General features: G+C 39.1%; 2 protein-coding genes across 16 annotated transcripts in view; both read left to right on the top strand.

Annotated features, from left to right (window-relative positions):
* ANKS1B (ankyrin repeat and sterile alpha motif domain containing 1B) overlaps positions 1–26,349 on the top strand; it is a 1,217,724-nt gene that overhangs the window by 930,622 nt on the left and 260,753 nt on the right. The window lies entirely within an intron of this gene.
* Positions 9,697–10,300, top strand: LOC116760593 (AP-3 complex subunit sigma-2-like). Its single transcript, XM_032645665.1, is given in 2 exon segments — positions 9,697–9,975; positions 9,977–10,300. Coding segments are annotated over 2 exon segments (594 nt in total). The 5' UTR covers positions 9,697–9,705.

Consider the following 26,349-nt stretch of genomic DNA (forward strand, 5'->3'; position numbering starts at 1 on the left):
TAATTGCTTTACATTGTTGTGTTAGTTGCTGCTGTATACCAAAGTGAATCAGCTATACGTATACATATATCCCCATATCCCCTCCCTTTTGCGTCTCTCTCCCACCCTCCCTATCCCACCCCTCGAGGGGGTCACAAAGCACCGAGCTGATTTCCCTGTCCTATGCGTCTACTTCCCACTAGCTATCTGTTTCACATTTGATAGTGTATATATGTCAATGATGCTCTCCCACTTCGTCCCAGCTTACACTTGCCCCTCCCCATATCCTCAAGTCCATTCTCTACGTCTACGTCTTTATTCCTGTCCTGCCCCTAGGTTCTTCAGACCTTTTTTTTTTTTTTTTTTTTGGTTCCATATATATGTGTTCGCATACGGTATTTGTTTTTCTGTTTCTGACTTACTTCAGTCTGTATGACAGACTCTAGGTCCATCCACCTCACTACATATAACTCAATTTTGTTTCTTTTTGTGGCTGAGTAATATTCCATTGTATATATGTGCCACATCTTCTTTATCCATTCATCTGTCGATGGACACTTAGGTTGCTTCTATGTCCTGGCCATTGTAAATAGTGCTGCGATGAACATTGTGGTACACGACTCTTTGAATTTTGGATTTTTTCAGGGTATATGCCCACTAGTGGGATTGCTGGGTCATATGGTAGTACTATTTTTCGTTTTTTAAAGAACCTCCATACTGTTCTCCATAGTGACTGTATCAATTTATATTCCCACCAACAGTGCAGGAGGGTTCCCTTTTCTCCACACCCTCTCCAACATTTATTGCTTATAGAGTTTTTGATGATGGCCATTCTAACCGGTGTGAGATGATATCTCATTGTAGTTTTGATTAGCATTTCTCTAATGATTAGTGACGTTGAGCATCCTTTCATATGTTTGTTGGCAATCTGTATATCTTCTTTGGAGAAATGTCTATTTAGGTTTCCTACCCATTTTTGGATTGGGTTGTTTGTTTTTCTGATATTGAGCTGTATGAGCTGCTTGTACATTTTGGAGATTAATCCTTTGTCAGTTGCTTCGTTGGCAAATATTTTCTCCCGTTCTGAGGGTTGTCTTTTCGTCTTGTTTATGGTTTCCTTTGCTGTGCAAAAGCTTTTAAGTTTCACTAGGTCCCATTTGTTTATTTTTGTTTTTATTTCCATTTCTCTAGGAGGTGGGTCAAAAAGGATCTTGCTGTGATTTATGTCATAGAGTGTCCTGCCTATGTTTTCCTCTAAGAGTTTGATAGTGTCTGGACTTACATTTAAGTCTTTAATCCATTTTGAGTTCATTTTTGTGTATGGTGTTAGGGAGTGTCCTAATTTCATACTTTTACATGTACCTGTCCAGTTTTCCCAGCACCACTTATTGAAGAGGCTGTCTTTTCTCCATTGTATATCCTTACCTCCTTTGTCAAATATAAGGTGACGTTATGTGCATGGGTTTATCTCTGGGCTTTCTATCCTGTTCCATTGATCTATATTTCTGTTTGCATGCCAGTACCATACTGTCTTGATTACTGTAGCTTTGTAGTATAGTCTGAAGTCAGGAAGTCTGATTCCTCCAGCTCCGTTTTTCTTTCTCAAGATTGCTTTGGCTATTCGGGGTCTTTTGTGTTTCCAGACAAATTGTGAAATTTTTTGTTCTAGTTCTGTGGAAAATGCCAGTGGTAGTTTGATAGGGATTGCATTGAATCTGTAGAATGCTTTGGGTGGTAGAGTCATTTTCACAACATAAAATCTTCCAATCCAGGCACATGGTATATCTCTCCATCTCTTTGTATCATCTTTAATTTCTTTCATCAGTGTCTTATAGTTTTCTGCATACAGATCTGTCTCCTTTGGTAGGTTTATTCCTAGGTATTTTATTCATTTATTTGCAATGGTAAATGGGAGTGTTTCCTTAATTTCTCTTTCAGATTTTTCATCATTAGTATATAAGAATACAAGAGATTTCTGTGCATTAATGTTGTATCCTGCTACATTACCAAATTCATTGATTAGCTCTAGTAGTTTTCTGGTAGCATCTTTAGGATTCTCTATGTATAGTATCATGTCATCTTCAAACAGTGACAGCTTTACTTCTTCTTTTCTGATTTGGATTTCTTTTATTTCTTTTTCTTCTCTGATTGCTGTGGCTAAAACTTCCAAAACTATGTTGAATAAGAGAGGTGAGAGTGGGCAACCTTGTCTTGTTCCTGATATTAGTGGAAATGGTTTCAGTTTTGCACCATTGAGAACAATGTTGGCTGTGGGTTTGTCATATATGGCCTCTATTATGTTGACATAAGTTCCCTCTATGCCTACTTTCTGGAGGTTTTTTATCATACATTGGTGTTGAATTTTGTCATAAGCTTTTTCTGCATCTATTGAGATTATCATATGGTTTTTCTCTTTCAATTTGTTAATATGGTGTATCACATTGATTAGTTTTGCATATATTGAAGAATCCTTGCATTCCTGGGAAACCCCACTTGATCGTGGTGTATGATCCTTTTAATGTGCTGCTGGATTCTGTTTGCTAGTATTTTGCTGAGGATTTTTGCATCTGTGTTCATCAGTGATACTGGCCTACATTGTGTTACTGTCGATTTCTCCTTTTATGGCTGTTAGCATTTGCCTTATGTATTGAGGTGCTCCTATGTTGGGTGTATAAATATTTACAATTGTTACATCTTCTTCTTGGATAAATCCCTTGATCATTATGTAGTGTCCTTCTTTGTCTCTTGTTATCGTCTTTATTTTAAACTCTATTTTGTCTGATATGAGAACTGCTACTCCAGCTTTCTTTTGATTTCCATTTGCATAGAATATCTTTTTCCATCCCCTCACTTTCAGTCTGTATGTGTCCGTGGGTCTGAAGTGGGTCTCTTGTAGACAGCATATATATGGGTCTTGGTTTTGTATCCATTCAGCCAGTCTGTGTCTTTTGGTGGGAGCATATAATCCATTTACATTTAAGGTAATTATCGATATGTATGTTCCTATTTCCATTTTCTTAATTGTCTTGGGTTTGTTATTGTAGGTCTTTTCCTTCTCTTGTGTTTCTTGGCTACAGAAGTTCCTTTAGCATTTGTTGTAAAGCTGGTTTGGTGGTGCTGAATTCTCTTAGCTTTTGCTTGTCTGTAAAGGTTTTAATATCTTCATCGAATCTGAATGAGATACTTGCTGGGCAGAGTAATCTTGGTTGTAGGTTCTTCCCTTTCATCACTTTAAATATGTCCTGCCACTCCCTTCTGGCTTGCAGAGTTTCTGCTGAAAGATCAGCTGTTAACCTTATGGGGATTCCCTTGTATGTTATTTGTTGCTTTTCCCTTGCTGCTTCTAATATTTTTTCTTTGTACCTAATTTTTGTTAGTTTGATTAATATGTGTCTTGGTGTGTTTCTCCTTGGATTTATCCTGTATGGGAGGTACACTCTGTGCTTTCTGGACTTTGACTACTTCCTTTCCCATATTAGGGAAGTTTTCAACTATAATCTCTTCAAATATTTTCTCAGTCCCTTTCTTTTTCTCTTCTTCTTCTGGGACACCTATACTTCGAATGTTGATGCGTTTAATGTTGTCCCAGAGGTTTCTGAGACTGTCCTCAATTCATTTCATTCTTTTTTCTTTATTCTGCTCCGCAGTAGTTATTTCCACTATTTTATCTTCCTGGTCACTTACCTGTTCTGCTGCCTCAGTTATTCTGCTATTGATTCCTTCTAGAGAATTTTTAATTTGTTGTTCATCATTGTTTGTTTGCTCTTTAGTTCTTCTAGGTCCTTTTTAAATGTTTCTTGTATTTTCTCCATTCTATTTCCAAGATTTTGGATCTTCTTTACTATCATTATTCTGAATTCTTTTTCAGGTAGACAGACTGCCTATTTCTTCTTCATTTGTTTGGTCTGGTGGGTTTTTACCTTGCTCCTTCATCTGCTGCGTATTTCTCTGTCTTCTCATTTTGCTTAACTTACTGTGTTTGGAGTCTCCTTTTCGCAGGCTGCAGATTCATAGTTCCCATTGTTTTTGGTGTCTGTCTCCAGTGGCTAAAGTTGGTTCAGTGGGCCAACCTGGTGGTGTAGGCTTCCTGGTGGAGGGGACTAGTGCCTGTGTTCTGGTGGATGGGGCTGGATCTTGTCTTTCTGATGGGCAGGACTGCATCTGGTGGTGTGTTTTGGGGTGTCTGTGAACTTAATATGATTTTAGGCAGCCTCTCTGCTAACGTGTGGGGTTGTGTTCCTGTCTTACTGGTTGTTTGGCATGGGGTGTCCAGCACTGGAGCTTGCTGGTCATTGAGTGGAGCTGGGTCTTAGCATTGAGACGGAGATCTCTGGGAGAGCTCTTACTGATTGATATTACGTGGGGCTCAGAGGTCTCTGGTGGTCCAGTGTGCTGAACTCGGCTCTCCCACCTCAGAGGCTCAGGCCTGACACCTGGCCAGAGCACCAAGACCCTGTCAGCCACACGGCCAGGTACGTGAGGAGTTTCTTGCCTTTGGGGAAGTCTGAGGTCTTCTGCCAGCGTTCAGTAGGTGTTCTGTAGGAGTTGTTCCACACGTAGATGTATTTTTGATGTATTTGTGGGGAGGAAGGTGATCTCCACGTCTTACTCCTCCACCATCTTGTAGGTCCTCATACATACATTTTTAAAATGTACTGTCCTTTGAGGCTGTAGCAGTTGTCATAAACAATGCTTCCCAAATACTTTTACTCCCTAAAGCAACACCTTGTTCTTCCAGTGAGGAAAAACAATGCTTGAATTGTTAGTCACCATGATCTTTGTCATTTCAAACAATATAGAGTGAAATTCAGAGTCCAGAGAGTTATGTTCAGCTTTCACAATTGAGCTAGGAATAGACAAGTAAGAGGATATAAATTACAAAAATAACAAATGTTTATCAAACTTCTTTTTGTGCAAATCACTCTTCTAATTGTTTTACATATATTAATCATTTTTGATTATTTAAGTAATCCACTTAAAGAAAAGTATAGGAAATGACATTGGATACAGTTCCGAATCATAAAACAAAAAAGTTAATAAATGTGGAATCTAGATTTTTCTTCATTGCTTCTGAAAAGAAGATTAACATCTTATTCCTTGATTATTCAGCAAAATATCTGTGAAGTCCATATATCTTTTAATGTATGCCTATTCTAGAGTAGCTATAGCAATAACAATTGACATTTTAAAAGTACCTTGAACAATTGACATTTTTAAAGTACCTTGGAGATTATACAGTAAAATATATCTTCTATATAATCGTATTTATTTCTAACAAATACACTTTCAGGAAGGCAAGATGAGTATTAATTTTCTGCTTTGCCTCTGAGGAAACTGTGGCTCAGAGAAGTTAAATAAATTGCCCAAGGTCACTGCAAAAACTGCAGACACAGGCCTGTATGACTCCAAGTCTGTGCTCTTTGCACCAGGCCACAATTAACCTGGCCTCCTGCAGGGGTGCAACATGCTTCTTTGGCATGAATTTTTCATCCATGGAATTGACAACCTCTTTAATTTAGTGGAACATTTCATTTTGTTAAAGAAAACAACATGCTAGAAAGAGCCCTGTACTGTCAGTCCCCTAAGCAGCCAAGAACTGTTCAGCAAGTCCTTTGACCTCACTAGTTTGCCCATCTGGAGATAGAAGGGATTGGATACATGATCTCTAAGGACCTCCAACTGATCAGCTCAAATAATTCTTTAATAAAATCCATTGTATTATTTCTGACTTCTTCCTTACTACCAATTTGAGTACAAATAATAAAGCTGAATTAAGAGGGAATTAAAGCTAGAGAAATGTCCATCTGGTTTTAAAGGTCAAAAAGGTGTCTCCAAGGTGACTGAGGGAAGGAAGAGCAGTCCAGATGGAGTGAATAGCTAGCTGTACAGATGTGTGAAACAGTGTGGGCCACTGAGGTAACAGTATGCTTTCAATATTGCTAAAATGTAAAGTGCAAGGAAGCTTTTGCTAAGTGCTGAGGGTGATGGAAAGAGAGAAGATCCCAACCACACCGACCTACCCTGACTAGAGGCTCTCCCTCAATAGGGTCCTAGATAGAAAGGGGAGAAGCTTCAACTTCAAATCAAGGTTGGAGTTTTTCACTATTACATGGGATGAACATTTTTAACTACTAAATAGAGATTGTGTTTTCCTATCTAAAGTGATAAGACTGTTCACATTTTTATCCAGCAGCAGGAAGAAACCAACCCCCCTAAAAAAATTTAAGTAGTTGGGGAGAAAAGTTGCCTTGTGATTACAACCACAAATCACACCTGTTCTATGTATTAGTATTATATCCATAGATATGAGTCAACCACCTAATAATGAGAAGGGTAAAACAGTTTATTAAAAATTTTTAAATTTATAATCAATGGAATAGTAGTACCTCAAGGTCACTGTTCTGTGTCATTATCTTTGTCTAGTTTTGTAAGTGCGTAAGTTTAGGATATATGGAACCTCATTTCAGATCATGCTCAAAAACAAATTTTAGAATAAATGCCTGATATAAACTTTTTAAATGATTTTTTTCCCAGTTCTGCAACCCAGTCCATCATTCCCCTTCCCCGTTGCCAGTTAATTGAGTGCTCTGACTAAGTGGGTTTGCGTAACTGTGGTTTGACCACATTGGTGGCTCTTAATACTGGCTACATACTAGAATCCCAATGTCTGGCTGCATCCCAGAACAATTAAATCAAAACCTCCATAGTAGGAGCCAGGCATCAATATTTTTTAAAGCTCCCTGGTGATTACAAAGTACAGCCAAGCTTGAGAACCAGAGCTAATTTTTTAAAAACCAGACAAGCATTAGTATAAAACTGGCTGCCTGTTTTCCTTAGAATTTGTATATTACATGTTACCCTATTAAAATATTTAATTATGTATCAAAATAAAACTCTAGAAATGGATCATGAAGACAATGAGATGGGCTTTGCAGTCATCATACTCAATTAAGATGAAAATGAAAAATAGGTCCATTCTATTCAGTGTTTATAGTCCTGGTCTTCCAATAAGTAGTGAAGGAAGTCCATGTACCTGCAATGTATTAGCAGTTAAGTACTTATGATCATTAATTCAGTACATAATGTTGAATCTAGTGAATTAGCAATTGTGTTCTGGTAAAAATGTTTTATACTGTGTCTTAGTAACAGTATCAAAAGAAGTCAGTCATTATGTGGGAAATATGTCTTCAACTTATTTCTAATAACAAGACCCATGGGAACTTAGAAATGCATGTATTAAACATTTGAAGGAACTTATCATTCTGTCTTTTAAATATGCTGATTGTTTTGATTATTTGATGTTAATATAGGAAAAACATGCTCAGGAGAGTTAAACCTGAACTCTTTATATAAATGACTTTTTCTAGATCGCTATTATTAAAGCCAGATGAAAAAAAATCCAAATACACAAAAGCCCAATCTTACAAACTTGTAAATTAGAGTGATCATTCACATTACAAAAAGGACTTTCTGCTTTACAAAAGGATTCATCCCAACATTTCTTTAACTATAGGCCAGATAGCTTTTTACAATACACATTCTCCTAGATGCTCTAAATACACTGTGAGATCCTAGTTATTTTAAGTAGTCTTCTGGTGAATCCTTTTGTTATGCCAATTTCCCTTCTAATTGATCTGTTTTGTAGATCTGTAAGTTTTTTCATGTAAATCTGAATTTGCTTAAAGCGCCCTTGACTTGTAGAAAAGGTCTTCTGCATTTAAGTTTTTGGTTGTAAAAACAATGGGCTTCCTGTTCAAGCAACATGGCAGAAAAGTTAAGCTGAAAGCGTCCACTAAAACCATATGAAAATCTAGATAAAATAAAACAAATATATATGTATTTTTTTTAATGAACTGCTAAGCTAGACAGAAAATAAATAGATTCTGCAGAGAATAGAAACTAAGACAGAACTGAAACTCAGAGTAGTAGAGCTGAGATCTGTCTACTCTGCAGGGGGTAAGGGACAGGTCCCTCAAGGTAAGTCTAGAGACTTGTGTTTTAACAACCACTGGAGGTCAGGAGACAAGGCCTTCTGTCCCTTTGAGGTATGGAGTCAGAATTGAGACCATCCACACAGTCCGAACCTGAGAAGAGCTCCATTCTTAATATAAATGTAAATAAGGACTTAAAAATAACCTGTGCATTGGCATAGGGAGATAAGAAGGTAGCTTGTCTTCTCAGCTTGGGTTCAGGGTAAGGGAATGGAGACTCTTCCTTGAGAACCCAGAACTATGGGCAAGCTCCTCACTTTAACTTTGAGTTATTAGTCTGGAAACTCTAAGCTGAAAACATTTACATAAAAATTGGTACCAGGCCAGAGATGCCTCAAGGTGCTAAGAGAAATAAACAAAACATCTCTGAAGGGACATACCTTCAACTAAAGTAGTATAGTATGATGGCTTTATACTACATCAGCCTAGCTAAGTTGAAACTATGTTTCTCAGAATTCCTTTCCTTTTGAGTCAAATCACAAAGGAAATTTTCTTGAGAACTGAAAGGCACAAATGAAGGAGCAGCCATTTTAGCACTCTGAAAGTCAGTATAGGACAGCAGGCATTGGCAATTTCCACATGTTATTGCTAATCTTTAAGTTACCTTATTGGTGTTGAGGACAACCTGGGTCTGCAATTCTCCAGTTCCCACTGGATTTTTTCCTTTGGCTTCCCTGAGTCCTGGACCAAGTGTGGTTACAACCCCATGGTGAAGGGTGCAGGCTTCTGTAGGTCACCAGCATCATTTAAGTTGGAGATGATGGGAGATAAAGTCAAATTCCACTTTATTCTCATGGGTTCAATTTTTTGCCCTTTGGGGTTCTAATATTACCTTATGGGTTCCAGTGTTCTCTCCCACTTCAAATTCAGTTCTCCTTCCTGATTCCCTGCCAAGCTAACCTATGATGACCTCAGGTCCAACACCACATGCAAAGTCAACAGTCTTACAAAGACTTCTTAACCTGCACAAGGTATAATTCCTCTAATGAATCCATTACTCTATTTCACTCATAATGATCTGTTTCCCTGATCAACTCCTAACTGATACACATAGGTTTCCTTCATATGAGCTCAAAACTAATTATGAACACAGAACCTAAAATTACAAAGCACACAAGAAAGAAGTTCTGTCTTATCTTTTTAGAAAGGGTCTTAGTATTGTCATTTGATTTTCTTTTTTCCTTCAGTCATTCTCTGGATCTATTTTCCTTAATCAAATAGGATTTCTAATCATTTAAGTTTTTAAAATACTATATTAGATGCAGATAAAGAGAAAATATATGAAATGAAAAATAGATTTAATGAAATTACCCCAAATGCAGCAAAAGAGGTAAAATATAAGAGGCTCAAGTATATGTATACTCAATGACTAGTCAGTCTCATTCCTAGGTATATATCCCAGAGAAATTCTCAAATGGGTATATGAAAACCATGTTAAAGAATGCTTATTTGAGCATTGTTTGTAAAGTGGGAAGTTGGAGCTTCCAACACTGAAGAATGGCTAAGTGAAATATTCTGGTGCATATTATAAATTAAGATGCAGCAATTTTGATGCAGTAAACCAGATGAACACACAGCAAAATATATAGATCTTAAAAATCGAGTGCTTAATATAAAAAGTGAAAAATAGAATAAACTACAGTATAATAACAGTTATGTAAGTTAAAATACATACACAAGGGAAGGAGATGCTCTCTGGAAACAGCCAGTGGTGAAAGGAGCATGGCGGGCAAAGATGATTCAGGTGATTCTGGTTTTCAATAGCCATGTGAAGCCGCGGCTGGTCCGCTTCTACCAGCATTTCCCAGAAGAAATTCAGCAGCAGATTATTCGAGAGACCTTCCATCTAGTTCTCAAGCGGGAGGAGAACATCTGTAACTTCTTGGAGGGTGGAAGTTTGATTGGTGGCTCTGACTACAAACTGATTTATCAGCATTATGCTACCCTCTACTTTGCATTTTGTGTGGATTCATCAAAGAGTGAACTTGGGATCTTGGACTTCATCCAGGCATGTGCAGCAGGTTTTTGTGGAGACTCTGGATAAGTGTTTCGAAAATGTTTGTGAATTGGATTTGATCTTCCACATGGATACGGTGCACTACGTTCTTCAGGAGGTGGTGATGGGTGGGATGGCGCTGGAAACAAACATGAATGAAATCGTGGCTCAGATTGAAGCTCAGAACAGGCTGGAGAAATCTAAGGGTGGCCTTTCAGCAGTGCCCGCCTGGGCCATGTCTGCCATGAAAAACATCAACCTGCCGGAGATGCCTCGGAATATCAACATTGGTGATCTCAACATCAAGGTTCCCAACCTATCCCAGTTTGTCTGAGGGTAGAAGATGGCTGAACTGAGTCCTTGGAACCAGGAAAGCCAAGCCAGTCCTGCAGCAAAACCCACTCTGCGCCCTGAGAAGTCCAGCCTCGGGCCCTCGCCCCTGCTGTCCTGGAGTGGGAAGGAGTCCTGTGTCCACTGCCAGCCTGTGCTTGCTTCTCACATGTGCGACCTTGCCTGTCTCTCGTACATGTGACCACTGCAGATGTGAGGGGCCCTGGCTTCCTCAGTGGGGGTCAGGTGCCCAAGCCACTCGCCCCCTTTACCTGCCACATGCAGCCACTCCCAGGGACTTCAGACTGTAGTGAGAGGCCCCCCTGCTCCCAGAACTCCACCACAAGGATGTTCTCTGACTCGAGTCTTCAACCTTAGCACCACGAGGCTCCCTGAAGTCCTGTAGCATTGACTTTCCTGGTGAGGTGCCGTAGCTAGAAAAGGGCTGACCCTCTAGATTTGGGGATGTCGTGAGTGGCAAATAAGGGCAGGATTTTATGAGATCCAGAGTTGCCTACTGGCTCTACTAGAGTTGGCACAGCCAGAATCCTTTTGTATAGCCATGCTGTCTCATCACCACCTCCTGTGGCATATACTCCCCACTGCCACAGCCCTGGCTCTGCTCTCCCAGGTGTTTATGTGCAGGACACAATCCAGATCATAAGCCTGTTGTTTGCCTGCCCCCCACATTTCTGCCAATAGGGAGGGCACACCCCACAGCCAGAGGGGTCCCCCTCAAAGAAAATCTTTGATCAAATGGGATTTATCCCAGGGATGCAAGGATTTTGAATCTACGCAAATCAATCAATGTGATACACCATATTAACAAATTGAAGAGTAAAAACCATAGGATCATCTCAATAGATGCAGAAAAAGCTTTTGACAAAATTCAACACCCATTTATGATAAAAACTCTCCAGGAAGTGGGCATAGAGGGAACCTACCTCGACATAATACAGGCCATATACAACAAACCCACAGCAAACATTCTCAATGGTGAAAAACTGAAAGCATTTCCTCTAAGATCAGGAACAAGACAAGGATGTCCCCTCTCGCCACTATTATTCAACATAGTTCTGGAAGTCCTAGCCACAGCAATCATAGAAGAAAAAGAAATAAAAGGAATACAAATTGGAAAAGAAGAAGTAAAACTGTCACTGTTTGCAGATGACATGACACTATACATAGAAAATCCTAAAGATGCCACCAGAAAACTACTAGAGCTAATCAATGAATGTGGTAAACTTTCAGGATACAAAATTAATGCACAGAAATCTCTTGCATTCCTATACACTAACAATGAAAGATCAGAGAGAGAAATTAAGGAAACAATCCCATTCACCATTGCAACAAAAAGAATAAAATACCTAGGAATAAACCTACCTAAGGAGGTAAAAGACCTGTACTCAGAAAACTATAAGACACTGATGAAAGAAAACAAAGATGACACAAACAGTTGGAGATATATACCATGTTCTTGGATTGGAAGACTCAATATTGTGAAAATGACTGTACTACCCAAAGCAATCTACAGATTCAATGCCATCCCTTTCAAATTATTAATGGCATTTTTTACAGAAATAGAACAAAAAAATCTTAAAATTTGTGTGGAGACACAAAAGACCCTGAGTAGCCAAAGCAATCTTGAGGGGAAAAAAATGGAGCAGGAGGAATCAAACTCCCAGGCATCAGACTATACTACAAAGCTACAGTAATCAAGACAATATGGTACTGGCACAAAAACAGAAATATAGATCAATGGAACAGGATAGAAAGCCCAGAGATAAACCCATGCACCTATGAAAAACGAATCTGTGACAAAGGAGACAAGAATATACAATGGAGAAAAGACAGCCTCTTCAATAAGTGGTGCTGGGAAAACTGGATAGCTACATGTCAAAGAATAAAATTAGAACACTTCCTAACACCATACACAAAAATAAATTCAAAATGGATTCATGACCTAACTGTAAGCCCGGACACTATAAAACTCTTAGAGGGAAACATAGGAAGAACACTCTTTGACATATTTCACAGCAAGCTCTTTTTTGACCCACCTCGTAGAGTAATGGAGATAAAAACAAAACCAAACAAATGGTACCTAATGAAACTTAAAAGCTTTTGCACAGCAAAGGAAACTATAAACAAGATGGAAAGACAACCCTCAGAATGGGAGAAAATATTTGCAAATAGATCAATAGACAAAGGATTAATCTCCAAAATATATAAACAGCTCATGCAGCTCACTATCAAAAAAACAATCAACCCAATCAAAAATTGGCAGAAGACCTAAATAGACATTTCTCCAAAGAAGACATACAGATGGCCAAGAGCCACATGAAAAGCTGCTCGACATCACTAATTATTAGGGAAATGCAAATCAAAACTACAATGAGGTATCACCTCACGCCCGTTAGAATGGGCATCATCAGAAAATCTACAAACAACAAATGCTGGAGAGATGTGGAGAAAAGGGAATACTCTTGCACTGTTGATGGGAATGTAAATTGATACAGCCACTATGGAGAACAGTATGGAGGTTCCTTACAAAACTAAAAATAGAACTACAGTATGACCCAGCAATCCCACTACTAGGCATATGGCCAGAGAAAACCATAATTCAAAAAGACACATGCACCCCAGTGTTCATTGCAGCACTATTTACAATATCCAGGTCACGAAGCAGCCTAAATGCCCATCGACAGATGAATGGATAAAGAAGATGTGGTACATATATATGATGGAATATTACTCAGCCATAAAAAGGAACGAAATTGGGTCATTTGTAGAGATGTATGGACCTAGAGACTGTCATACAGAATGAAGTAAGTCAGAAAGAGAAAAACAAATTTCGTATTTTAACGCATATATGTGGAACCTAGAAAAATGGTACAGATGAACCCGTTTGCAAGGCAGAAATAGAGGCACAGATGTAGAGAACAAATGTATGGACACCAAGGCAGGAAAGCAGGGCAGGGGGTGGGTGCTGGTGGTGGTGGGATGAATTGGGAGATTGGGATTGACACATATAGACGAATATGTATATAATAGATAACTAATAAGAACCTGCTGTTTAAAAAAAATTTTAATTAAAAGAAAGGATAGCAATTTTAATATGATAAAATAAAATCAAAGGCATAAATTTTTTTTAAAAAAAGCAGGTTGAGCTCAGAGTGTGAGAAAGTCCCAGTGGCTGATTGCAGTATCAGCTGGGCTGTAGGTGGCTTCCTGGGCATGGAAAAGTACAGTCCAAGATTTAAACAGGCAGAAATACCACCAAAATCCTCAGAAAACTAAAACTGTTTATCTTCTAATATTCCAAACTCCTCTGCTCTGTTAAAGTTCTGTCAATGACACTAAGATAATACTGATTTTCTAGGCTTTTTTTATCCCTCTTATTTCAATTTATATGGTTGTTGTTTGGAAGAAGGGAAGGAAGGAAGGGAGGGAGGAAGGAAGGAAGAGAGAAGAAAGAATTCCTGATGCTTTCTTATCCTAAGGCTTTGATCAAAGTTTATTATTTTTTAACATCTTTATTAGAATATAATTGCTTTACAATGGTGTGTTAGTTTCTGCTGTATAACAAAGTGAATCAGCTATACATATACATATATCCCCATATCCCCTCCCTCTTGCATCTCCCTCCCACCCTCCCTATCCCACCTCTCTACGTGGTCACAAAGCACCGGACTGATCTCCCTGTGCTATGCAGCTGCTTCCCACTAGCTATCTATTTTACATTTGGTAGTGTATATAAGTCCATGCCACTCTCTCACTTCGTCCCAGCTTACCCCTCCCCCTCCTCGTGTCCTCAGCTCAAAGTTTATTATTATGATCAGGATACAAAAGAGAATTTTCTTTTGGTCTAAGAACTGGTGCCTGGGGCCCAAAGCTGGGCAAAAGAGTTGTTAAGTGTCTCACATTACAAACAGAACATCTACCAAATATTTTCTTTAGGGCTCACTAAGTAGCAAAACTCTTCCTACTATATCAACACTCCTTCTCCCACAACCCAACCCACAGGCTAGTAAGGTGCCCACTGGGCAGGAAAATGCAGGCAGTGCAGTTACAGCTTATGGGTGGCTGAGGTTGCTGAGGGGGGCTGAACACGATTGAGCCCTCTCATGTAAGGGACCCCAGAGAACCCACACATGTCCCTGAGACAGCTAATGCCGGGACGTATGCCTTTGGTGTGAGCCAGAGAAGCAGCAAAACCAAAGGAGGAAGCAAAATGCGTTACCCCATCCCATCCTCTCTCCCACCCTCCAAAACAAGAAGCATTGGGTCTTGCAGGAAGCGGAAGGGAGGTATCCTAGAACTAGAGCAGCCCCACATCAGGCCCTTGAGTTACAGGTCTAGCCATAAATGGAGCAGTGGAAAGTCTTGAACTGGATGTGAGGTTGTAATATTAAACTGGACCAGACAGAACTTTCAGTGACTATATGTGCCTTCCCAACATGTCATTGAGAGATATCATGTAGAAGAGGTAGGAGATTGGACATAGAAGAGTTAGAAGCAGTGACTAGAGAGGAAAATGTGTTTCTGGCTTCCTCCTCACCATGGTCAGTCTCCTCAATAAACAGGTTATAGAAGTATTAAAAAAAACCCAAAATCTGCCGCTGCGTTCATGAAAAGTCTAGTGGACCTAGTATTCACTTGAATCTTCACATCTGTTTCCATGGAGACATCATTTCTGCCTACATATTTTGTAACTCACCAGGTCTGTGGTTTCTCAAGTGCTCTGATGCCAGATTAAACAATATGATTCTTTCATAACTAGTTCCTGATCATCTTCCTATATAAACAGCTGGTGAGTAGGTAGACAGCTCCAACTCTTACATCACATTCTTAAGGTAACTATGGATTAAAGACTTAGTCTTATTTGGAGAAAAACAAAAACAGTGGAACAAAAGCAAGAGAATATCTCTAACCTATTTTTATGCTTTATTAGAGCACCTTGATATTCTGGATTTAATTGTAGAAGCTGTCCGTTTATGTATTTTTTGGCAGAGGGACTGAGAAGCGACACAACTTAATAGTTAGGAATTTGTGTGGTCCTTGGCGTTAGCTTGCCTGATAGACTAACAGTTAAAAGTGAGTGGTTTTTAATTAATTAATTTAATTAATTTTAATTAATTAAAATATACACTGGATTTCTAAGACTTACTACAAAATAAAAAGAATGTAAAATGTCTCATTAATAGTATTTATATTGATTACATGTTGAAATCATAATATTTTGGATATATTGGATTACATAAAATATTGAAATTAACTTCATATAAAAAAGTGAGTGGTTTTAACTCAGTGCCTCAGTTTCTTCATATGAATAATAAGGCTAATAGTGGTATTTATACTAAATGACAGAGGAATAAGTGAATTAAGACACTTAAAGTGTTTAGAACATTGCCTGGCACATAATAAAAACACAATATTAATATCGTTTTATTAGTATCATCATGGTTATCAAAATCTACAAGCAGATCTCAAAGCATATTTGAGATTTTTTGCCTTCCCTCATTTCTGAGATTCCAGAAGCAATTTAAGGCTGAGCCCACACATGGCAGGAGTTACAACAAAAGGAAGGAGACTTGTTTCTTTCCTTTTTTTTTATTGGGGTATAGTTGTTTTGCGATGTTGTGTTAGTTTCTACTGTACAGCGAAGTGAAGTAGACCTGCTTCTGATCGCAAGTCCATGGTCTGCTGAACAGGACTGTTGCCCCTTAACTTGCTTTGCCCTTTGGCATTGCACCCAGCACAGCCCAAGTACAGATGGGCCCCAGATAAATGCTTACAGGAATGAGGAGGAAGAGGGCATAAACCTCATGAACATGCCCACCTGTGAGCCTCTACTCTTATCCTAATATGAAATCAAGTTCAAATTCATTCACCCAGGGCAGTGTTGTTGTTAGCCATGACTCCTTCACAAGCAGATACTGTATCTCCTTTGCTAGTGTCTGGCACTCAATAAATATTTGTGAAATAAATGAATCAGTTAATTTCTCAAAGTACTGGTGCTATAGGATGGAGTAAGTTACAGCTAGAAGAAACAAAGCTTCAGCTGGCAAAATCTTAAGGCAAGTTAAGGAGAGATAGCTTTGGTCAAAGCTCCATGATTTTGAAGGTTTGTGCTCTCTCTTTTCCTGCATCCCCATGTAGTCTGTCTTAAAGTGTTTCTACATTGTAATATGACCAAAGTTATAAGATTTGACCTAAGCCTCAACCATGGGGCTTTGTTTGGAGGGAGTGGACAAGATGCTAATTTCTCTCCACTTCTTCAGTCATTGGAAAAAGACTTTCAGCATTATTGTTTATCCCAGCTATCTATTTATTCCCATGACAAGATAGTATGCCAAACCCTTCAAATGTACTGAGTGGGCTCACAGCTCAAAATGCCGTCGGCAAATCAAGTTTATCAGCATATGTTTTTGACTCACATCTGCTTTGAGGAGTGTGGCGCATGTGTTTGTGTGTGTGTGTGTGTGTGTCCCATCTGTATCAAGGTTTTATTTTATGTCTCATCCTTATAGAGCCCAAGGGCAAATACACATCCCTAAACAGAAATGCAAGTCCATTCACTATTCAAAGGGGATTTTGCTTTCCGTTTGCTTACCACATTTAAACATGCACACAAAATTCAAGCCAAAGTAATCCAGAGGGAGAAGGAGAGATGCAGAAAGAGGACAGGGGAGTAAAAGAGCTAGACTTGAGGCATTCATGTCAAGTTGTGATGCAAATAATGTTCAGAAAGATGTGCATCAAAGTTAATCCTTCGTGTGGAGGCATCCACTTTATAATCCCATAACTAAGCCTTTTATATGTTTCAAATTTTCCTTGCTTTCTGCACATGTTTTTAGGAAGGATTAGAAATGCACTGAGCCTCCTCAGAGAAGGCTTGGGTGAATACAGATGCAAAGGAGCAGTTTGTGCTGGGTAATTCTGACCTGACATCCTGACTGTCACACTGGGCCAGGGCGGTGAAAGTGATGTTCTTATGATGCACTCCAGCCCCGGTGCTGGGGCATGGTTGGAACCGGTCATGACCACTCATTTGTTCCTTGTTTGATGAGCAGCTGGCTCCTGGTGGGAAACCTTGGAGATATGCACCTATTAGGAGGTATCTGCTTCTCTTCTGTAGGTTGTCTTTTTCATTTTCTCTCATGTTACGGCAAGGGGCTTTTTATGACAACAGAATATTTTACTCTGTGGGAAATCTGTTCCTTCTGCTTCTGCTTCTGCCCTCACCGGATGTTCTTATCTGCTCCTTGCAAGGGCACAGGCAATTATAGAGCAATACATCTTCACCCACATAATTTCAGGCAAATATTGTAAAAGATGTGCAGATGGCACTGGAGAAAAACCTTCTGTCACTTCTATCTCTTTAGTTTAAAGGAAGAGATAGCAAGTTCTTTTTCAGTAAGCACCCTAACAGTTCATTCAGTTATTCAGTGAGCCAACAAATGTTTATTCAGTGTCTACTTGATGCTGGTATGCGTGGGCCATACTTCTGATACTTAGCACCAGCACGTCAACCATCCTCCATGGGAGATTTGTCATGGGCCATCTCACCCCAACATAGCACCCACCTGGCTGCTCGTTAGCCCTCCCTCATTCGCCCCCTCCTTCTCATCTCTCCCTGTTTTCTCATTTTTCTCAAGCAGAAAAATTGAGTCATCTTATTGCTACTTGGGTTCAAGCCATACCCTTTGGGTCTGATCTTCTCCTCCACTCATTCAGCCAAGATTTATTGAGAGCCCATGATCAAAACAGTAATAAAAGTAACAGTTTACCCTTATGTAGCGCTTACTTTGTGCTCTTTAAATGTATTACCTCCTTTATTCTTTGTAATAACCCTATAAAGAAGATACTGCTATAATCCCCATTTTCCAATGAGTATATTGAAGCAGAATAAAGTAACTTGCTCACACAACTGTTACAACAGCCATGCTTTTGTCTAAAAGTAACAGAAAGCCCAACTTACAGTCGCTGAAACAAATAAACATTTATTTCTCTCATAAAACAATAAGCTGGGAAGTCGTTTGTTCCGAGTGTTGGTTCCGTGGCTCAGCAATGTCAGGGCTAGCATCTCTGAGAACTGCCTGACCTTTTCCCTCATGAGCGCACAATGGCTGCCCTGTATCCAAGCATCATGTCCACATTTATGTTAAGAAGATGAGAGAAATGGTAGTGTTATCTGCTTCTGTCCCTTTCAGCAGGGAGTCAGAGCCTTCCAAGAATCCCTCGCTGCTTTTCTACTCACCTCTCATTGGCCAAGTCTGTGTCACGTGGCCACCCCTAGCAGCAAGAGAGACTAGGAAAGTAAAATGCAAGGTTTTTTTCTTTTCATTTTCAAGGCTCTATGATGGAAGGCCGCAGGGCAAAAGGAATCTCGACGTGTTTGTTAGGACAGCCAGTTGGCAGCATATATGCAATGGGTAGTAAGTGGTTGAAGCAATGTGGGAAGCAGGAGGTCTGTGCTCCGGAGCACGCAGCTCTAACCATCAGGCTCTGCTGCCCAACAGTGGTGCTGATTATTCCATGGTCAGTAAAAGAGACATGGTCCTGCCTTCACGGACCCAGGAAACAAAGAAGCGCACCAGTAAATTTAAAATTGCAAATTCCTGTATGTGATAAGAGTCAGAATAATGGGCTCTTCAAAATATTAGAAACAGCTAAACACTCTCGTTACTATCTTCACAGACCCTCAGAAGTCCGGCAGCCCAGCTTGGGAAATGAAGTTCTTTACACAGAGCCCCTCACCTGGACTTCTCTGGGGTCCTGCCCTTCCCTCGCTGCGCTCCATCCTATTTGTTGTTGTTTTGCTATTATTCCTCATGTGCATCATCTTTTTTCTGCGTCTCTAAGTTTTTGCTCCATCTTTGATTCTCCCCTCTGTTCCTCTTCTTCCTTTTCTCTTCTACGCACACATTTCTTAGCATTTTACTGGATATTCCGACAAGAAGAGGAATTGGGCTTTATTCTTGTGAACTGAATTGTTCCTATCTTAACTTCCAAGGAGTTCAGAAGAGATCATCACTCTTGTAAAAATCACAGTTCGAAATTTCAGACCTCAGAGAGTGTCCACCTGGCCTCCTTCACACTGTAGGGGGAAGAAACTCAAATGGGAATTGTTAGCAGACTAGTAGAGCTGCAGTCTCAGCGCCACAAATTTCCTCTGATGGCACCCATGCAGCCCCAGCCATGCAGCCTTGGGAGAGGCCAGCCCATCCACGTGCCTTTCACACATGGTGCCTGGCTGAAAATCACCAACCTCATAGCCTAAAGCCTACCATCTGCTTCACAGTTAAACAGCCCACCCACAGGTTCAAATCGCGTCAACTTTCTCATTCTCCTTAGATCCTGGTGTTCTTTTTCTTCTGATACATAAAAAATCACGATATTCAATTAATGTTTGACTCAACATCAGAATTTACTAAAATTGGACACTGTATAACCTTCTGCATCTCACCAAAGTATCTTTTCCCAGAATGTTTGTTATTTCTCTGAACCATCACCCCAAATAAAAATATGGAACATCTGTCACCACCACAGAGAGGCAGAGGCCCAGCTGGCTCAGCCATGGGATACAGAATGGCCAGGACACACCGTAACCATATGAGCTACTTTGCTCCCAAAACGAAATTGATTATAAACCCCAGTTTGTGTACCCACAGATTTATATAAAGGTCAAGCTGCTAGTGTAACCCCTTGGCTTGTGCTCTGCAGAGTTCTCTACTCTTGTTCATTGAAAGGACGCCTCTTCCATGAATGCAGATGAGGTTCTGCAGTTTACCTTGTTTGCCGACTTTCACGGAAAATTTAAAGTTCCAGGTGTATATCTCAGCAGCCAAAGTTTAACTCTGGCTGTGCTTCTAAGTGCAGCACGGTGCTAGTTGGTGAGTGTTTGGTGGGCAGGGACTTCTCTTCGAGTATTCAGGGACAGTTTTGTCTGATGATTAACAGTTACTGTTTCGGTTATAAGCCACAAAGAGATCATGACTACTGATTTCACTTTAAGGCTTATCTCAGCAATTGCAATTTAGTAATAACTAAAGCATAAGGGTAGTGCAGTAAATGGAAAATCCACTAGGTGGTCCTGGTGTTCTTCCAACCAAAGCAAGCAGCACCAAATACTTCACTCCATCACTTTGTATTCCAAAGGTAAAGCAAAATACGATAGTGAAAATATTTTGTTGTTGTTACTTAGTATTCATTCTAGATTATATGTAAATAGGTTATTATTTGTAATGGTTGATCAAAGCTCCTCTAGAGTGTTGAGGATTTTTTTCTCTTTTTTACATAGATACATGGATTTTAATCTTTTATACATTTTACATTTAATAGATTTTACATATAATACCTCTTTTAATATATTTCCATCTTTTAACATTTTTATGTTTACTAGAACTTGTTAGCTTATTATCTATGCTTTCATGATATACATACTACCGTTTTCTCACCACTCCTCTAGCAATCTTTCTCATATAAGGACACAAGCTTCCAAAGGACGGAATGTATTGTCTTATGTGCAGCTTTCCTTCAAACTCAAAGCAATACAGTTCTCAGTGATTGTTTTCACTTTTATTTTCAGTAACCTTATTTAAATATGATCCAGGTTCACAAGTTCCCCATAGAATTCTTGTTAGAAAATCATCCCTTATGTTTTAGAATATAATAATAAAATAAAACTAACTTTAAAAATATGCTTAAGTCCGCCTGGTTCCAAGAATCATCTCAAATTCTTTTTTTTTAATTGAAGTATAGTTGACTTACATCAAGTTCTTAATCCTCTGTGAGATTTCCCTTTAACTCCTCCAGTTCTAGTGTCTTTCTAGTTCACAATTACTATTATCATGAAATCTCAGACGTCTTCGCCCAAAGCAGCCTGGGTAAATTCCCATGGTGCCAGACTCTAGGCAGAATTCCCAGGACAGACGACAGCTGTTCTTTCCGCATCACACTGGAAAAGTGCCACAAGGACAGGTCACACATAGAACACCAAACAAACATCCATTTGCCCTTGAGAAGGTTCCAAAACAAAAGGCAGTGTGTGTGAACATGATCAGAGGTAGTTAGAAAACACCGCTATTTTTCCTTTTAAGAGAAAAGAAACATGGCCCAATCTAAAATGAATACAAACTCCAAAGAACTTTGGGGTTTTTTGTTTGTTTGTTTTTAATTTTTCCTGGAGTATAGTTGCTTCCAAAGAACTTTGAAATGAACCTTTTCAACAAAAGAAATTTGGGAAATTTCAATAATAATTATATGAATACACTGAAAAGCAATCAAATATCAAAAGATTGAACAAGAATATAGTTGTTGTTGTTTTTTTAACGTAAGCCGGGGAGCAGGCCTGGGCAGAAGGAGTTCAGCTGTGATGTAGCACCACAAAGCCTTCAACCTCAGGAGCCCTGAAGTCCGTATTGCCCATCAGTGTCCCAGGTCAGATTGATAAGGCTGGGTCTTTTTTTTTGGCTGCATGGCTTGTGGGATATTAGTTCCCCAAACAAGATTGAACCTGGGCCTCAGCAGTGAGAGCATGGAGTCCTAACCACTGGACCGCCAGGGAATTCCGAAGAATATAGTTTTCTGAGATGGTAAGAATAATACACACCAAACATTTTCTAAGTGTTTGTTGGTTGCTTACTATGCCATTTCAATGTGTGAAAATTGTCACCTATAAGAAGGTTGTAATTTTTAATATTTGGTTTTATTTTCAATAAGTTATCGTTAATTATTGTTTCAGTTAATTCAAACAATGCAGAAATTTATAGAATACAAAGTGAAAGGGTCTCCTTGCCATTTTCCTACTCCTTTCTACCTGCCCAATACCAGTCCCCAGAGAAAGAGGTAACTTCCGTTAAAAATAGTTTAATACCTATCCTTCCAGTAATTTTAAATGGCTATTAGCATATAATGATATGTGGTACGTTTTTGGTATATTGATGGTTATATTTTGGGGTGAAATTTTAGCATGTTTTTGTTATGATTCTTCTTAAAAATAATGTAAAAAAAACTGGATATATTGTTCTAGTCCTTATATTTACACACTTAATTTTTTTTACCAAGGAATATGCTATTATTATATTCATTTTCTCCAGTATACATTCCCTTTTTTTATTTATTTATTTTTATTTTTGGCTGCGTTGGGTCTTCATTGCTACATGTGGGCTTTCTTCAGTTGTGGAGAGCGGGGGCCACCCTTCATTGCAGTGCACGGTCCTCATTGCGGTGGCCCCTCCTTGTTGCAGAGCATGGGCTCCAGGCACGTGGGCTTCAGTAGTTGTGGCACACGAGCTCAGCCTCCCCGCGGCACGTGGGATCCTCCCAGACCAGGGCTTGAACCCATGTCCCCTGCATTGGCAGGCTGATTCTTAACCACTACACCACCAGGGAAGTCCCTACATTCCTTTTTTTAAAAAAAGTTCTCTAACTTAAAAAACTGCACATAATTTATATGTACAACTTGATGAGTTTGCAGATAAGTCTACTCTCATGAACCCATAACCACAATCTGTGCCACGAAGCTATTAATGACTTCCAAAAGTGATGTATTTATTATTATTATTATTAATTACATGTTATTACATGTGATATTACATTTGTTATATTATTAATTATATATTATTATTTATTATATATTATATTATTATTTGTTATTTTGTGATAAGAACATGTATGAGATCTACCTTCTTAGTAAATTTTTGAGTACACAATACAGTAGTAACTATAGGCACTATACTGTACAGTACCTCTTTAGGATCTATTAATCTTGTAAAACTGAAACTTTGTACCGTTTTATAAATACCTAGCTGTTTCCCCCTCCCCCGAGCCCTTGGCAACCACTCTGCTTGTATGAGTTTAACTATTTTAGATTCATCATGTAAATGATATCATGTACTATTTTTTCTTCTGTGTCTGGCTTTTTTCACTTAGCATAATGTCCTCCAAATTTACTCATGTTGTTGTAAACGGCGGGATTTCCTTCTTTTTCACAGTTATATAATATTCTATTGTATGTATATACCATGTTTTCTTTTACAGTTCATCTGTTTATTTTTTAACATCTTTCTTGAGGTATAATTGCTGTACAAGGGTGTGTTCGTTTCTGCTTTATAGCAAAGTGAATCAGTTATACATATAAATATGTTCCCATATCTCTTCCCTCTTGCGTCTCCCTCCCTCCCCACCCTCACTATCCCACCCCTCCAGGCGGTCACAAAGCACCAAGCTAATCTCCCCGGGCTATGGGGCTGCTTCCCACTAGCTATCTACCTTACGGTTGGTAGTGTATATATGTCCATGCCTCTCTCTCGCTTTGTCACAGCTCACCCTTCCCCTTCCTCATATCCTCAAGTCCGTTCGTAGGTCTGTGTCTTTAATCCTGTCTTACCCCTAGGTTCTTCATGACATTTTTTTTTTCTTAAATTCCATATATATGTGTTAGCATACGGTATTTGTCTTTCTCTTTCTGACTTACTTCACTCTGTATGACAGACCCTAGGTCTATCCACCTCATTACAAATAGCTCAATTTTGTTTCTTTTTATGGCTGAGTAATATTCCATTGTATATATGTGCCATATCTTCTTTTTTTTAACATCTTTATTGGGGTATAATTGCTTTACAATGGTGTGTTAGTTTCTGCTTTATAACAAAGTGAATCAACTATACATATACATATGTTCCCATATCTCTTCCCTCTTGCATCTCCCTCCCTCCCCACCCTCACTATCCCACCCCTCCAGGCTGTCACAAAGCACCGAGCTAATATCCCTGTGCCATGTGGCTGCTTCCCACTAGCTATCTACCTTACTATGTTTCTTAGTGTGTATATGTCCATGACTCTCTCTCGCCCGGTCAAAACTCACCCTTCCACCTCCCCATATCCTCAAGTCCGTTCTCCAGTAGGTCTGCGTCTTTATTCCTGTCTTACCCCTAGGTTCTTCATGACATTTTTTTTTTCTTAAATTCCATATATATGTGTTAGCATATGGTATTTGTCTTTTTCTTTCTGACTTACTTCACTCGTATGACAGACTCTAGGTCTATCCATCTCATTACAAATAGCTCAATTTCGTTTCTTTTTAAGGCTGAGTAATATTCCATTGTATATATGTGCCACATCTTCTTTATCCATTCATCCGATGATGGGCACTTAGGTTGTTTCCATCTCTGGGCTATTGTAAATAGAGCTGCAATGAATATTTTGGTACATGACTCTTTTTGAATTATGGTTTTCTCAGGATATATGCCCAGTAATGGGATTGCTGGGTCATATGGTAGTTCTATTTGTAGTTTTTTAAGGAACCTCCATACTGTTCTCCATAGTGGCTGTACCAATTCACATTCCCACCAGCAGTGCAAGAGTGTTCCCTTTTCCCCACACCCTCTCCAGCATTTATTGTTTCTAGATTTTTTGATGATGGCCATTCTGATTGGTGTGAGATGGTATCTCATTGTAGTTCCGATTTGCATTTCTCTAATGATTAGTGATGTTGAGCATTCTTTCATGTGTTTGTTGGCAGTCTGTATATCTTCTTTGGAGAAATGTCTATTTAGGTCTTCTGCCCATTTTTGGATGGGGTTGTTTGTTTTTTTGTTATTGAGCTGCATGAGCTGCTTATAAATTTTGGAAATTAATCCTTTGTCAGTTGCTTCATTTGGAAATATTTTCTCCCGATCTGAGGGTTGTCTTTTGGTCTTGTTTATGGTTTCCTTTGCTGTGCAAAAGCTTTGAAGTTTCATTACGTCCCATTTGTTTATTTTTGGTTTTATTTCCATTTCTCTAGGAGGTGGGTCAAAAAGGATCTTGCTGTGATTTATGTCATAGAGTGTTCTGCCTATGTTTTCCTCTAAGAGTTTGATAGTTTCTGGCCTTACATTTAGGTCTTTAATCCAGAGTGTTCTGCCTATGTTTTCCTCTAAGAGTTTGATAGTTTCTGGCCTTACATTTAGGTCTTTAATCCATTCTGAGCTTATTTTTGTGTATGGTGTTAGGGAGTGATCTAATCTCATACTTATACATGTACCTGTCCAGTTTTCTCAGCACCACTTATTGAAGAGGCTGTCCTTTCTCCATGGTACATTCCTGCCTCCTTTATCAAAGATAAGGTGACCATATGTGTGTGGGTTTATCTCTGGGCTTTCTATCCTGTGCAATTGATCTGTCTTTCTGTTTTTGTGCCAGTACCATGCTGTCTTGATTACTGTAGCTTTGTAGTATAGTCTGAAGTCAGGGAGCCTAATTCCTCCAGCTCCGTTTTTCGTTCTCAAGATTGCTTTGGCTATTCGGGGTCTTTTGTGTTTCCATACAAACTGTGAAATTTTTTGTTCTAGTTCTGTGAAAAATGCCAGTGGTAGTTTCATAGGGATTGCATTGAATCTGTAGATTGCTTTGGGTAGTAGAGTCATTTTCACAATGTTGATTCTACCAATCCAAGAACTTGGTATATCTCTCCATCTATTTGTGTCATCTTTAATTTCTTTCATCAGTGTCTTATAAGTTTCTGCATACAGGTCTTTTGTCTCCTTAGGTAGGCTTCTTCCAAGATATTTTATTCTTTTTGTTGCAATGGTAAATGGGAGTGTTTTCTTGATTTCACTTTCAAATTTTTCATCATTAGTGTATAGGATTGCCAGAGATTTCTGTGCATTAATTTTGTATCCTGCAACTTTACCAAATTCATTGATTAGCTCTAGTAGTTTTCTGGTAGCATCTTTAGGATTCTCTATGTAGAGCATCATGTCATCTGCAAACAGTGACAGCTTTACTTCTTCTTTTCTGATTTGGATTCCTTTTATTTCCTTTTCTTCTCTGATTGCAGTGGCTAAAACTTCCAAAACTATGTTGAATAAGAGTGGTGAGAGTGGGCAACCTTGTCTTGTTCCTGATCTTAGTGGAAATGGTTTCAGTTTTTCACAATTGATGATGATGTTGGCTGTGGGTTTGTCATATATGGCCTTTATTATGTTGGGGAAATTTCCCTCTATGCCTCCTTTCTGCACGGTTTTTATCATAAATCGGTGTTGAATTTTGTCAAAAGCTTTCTCT

The sequence above is a fragment of the Phocoena sinus genome, chromosome 10 (genome assembly GCF_008692025.1).
Source record: "Phocoena sinus isolate mPhoSin1 chromosome 10, mPhoSin1.pri, whole genome shotgun sequence".
NCBI lineage: Eukaryota > Metazoa > Chordata > Mammalia > Artiodactyla > Phocoenidae > Phocoena > Phocoena sinus.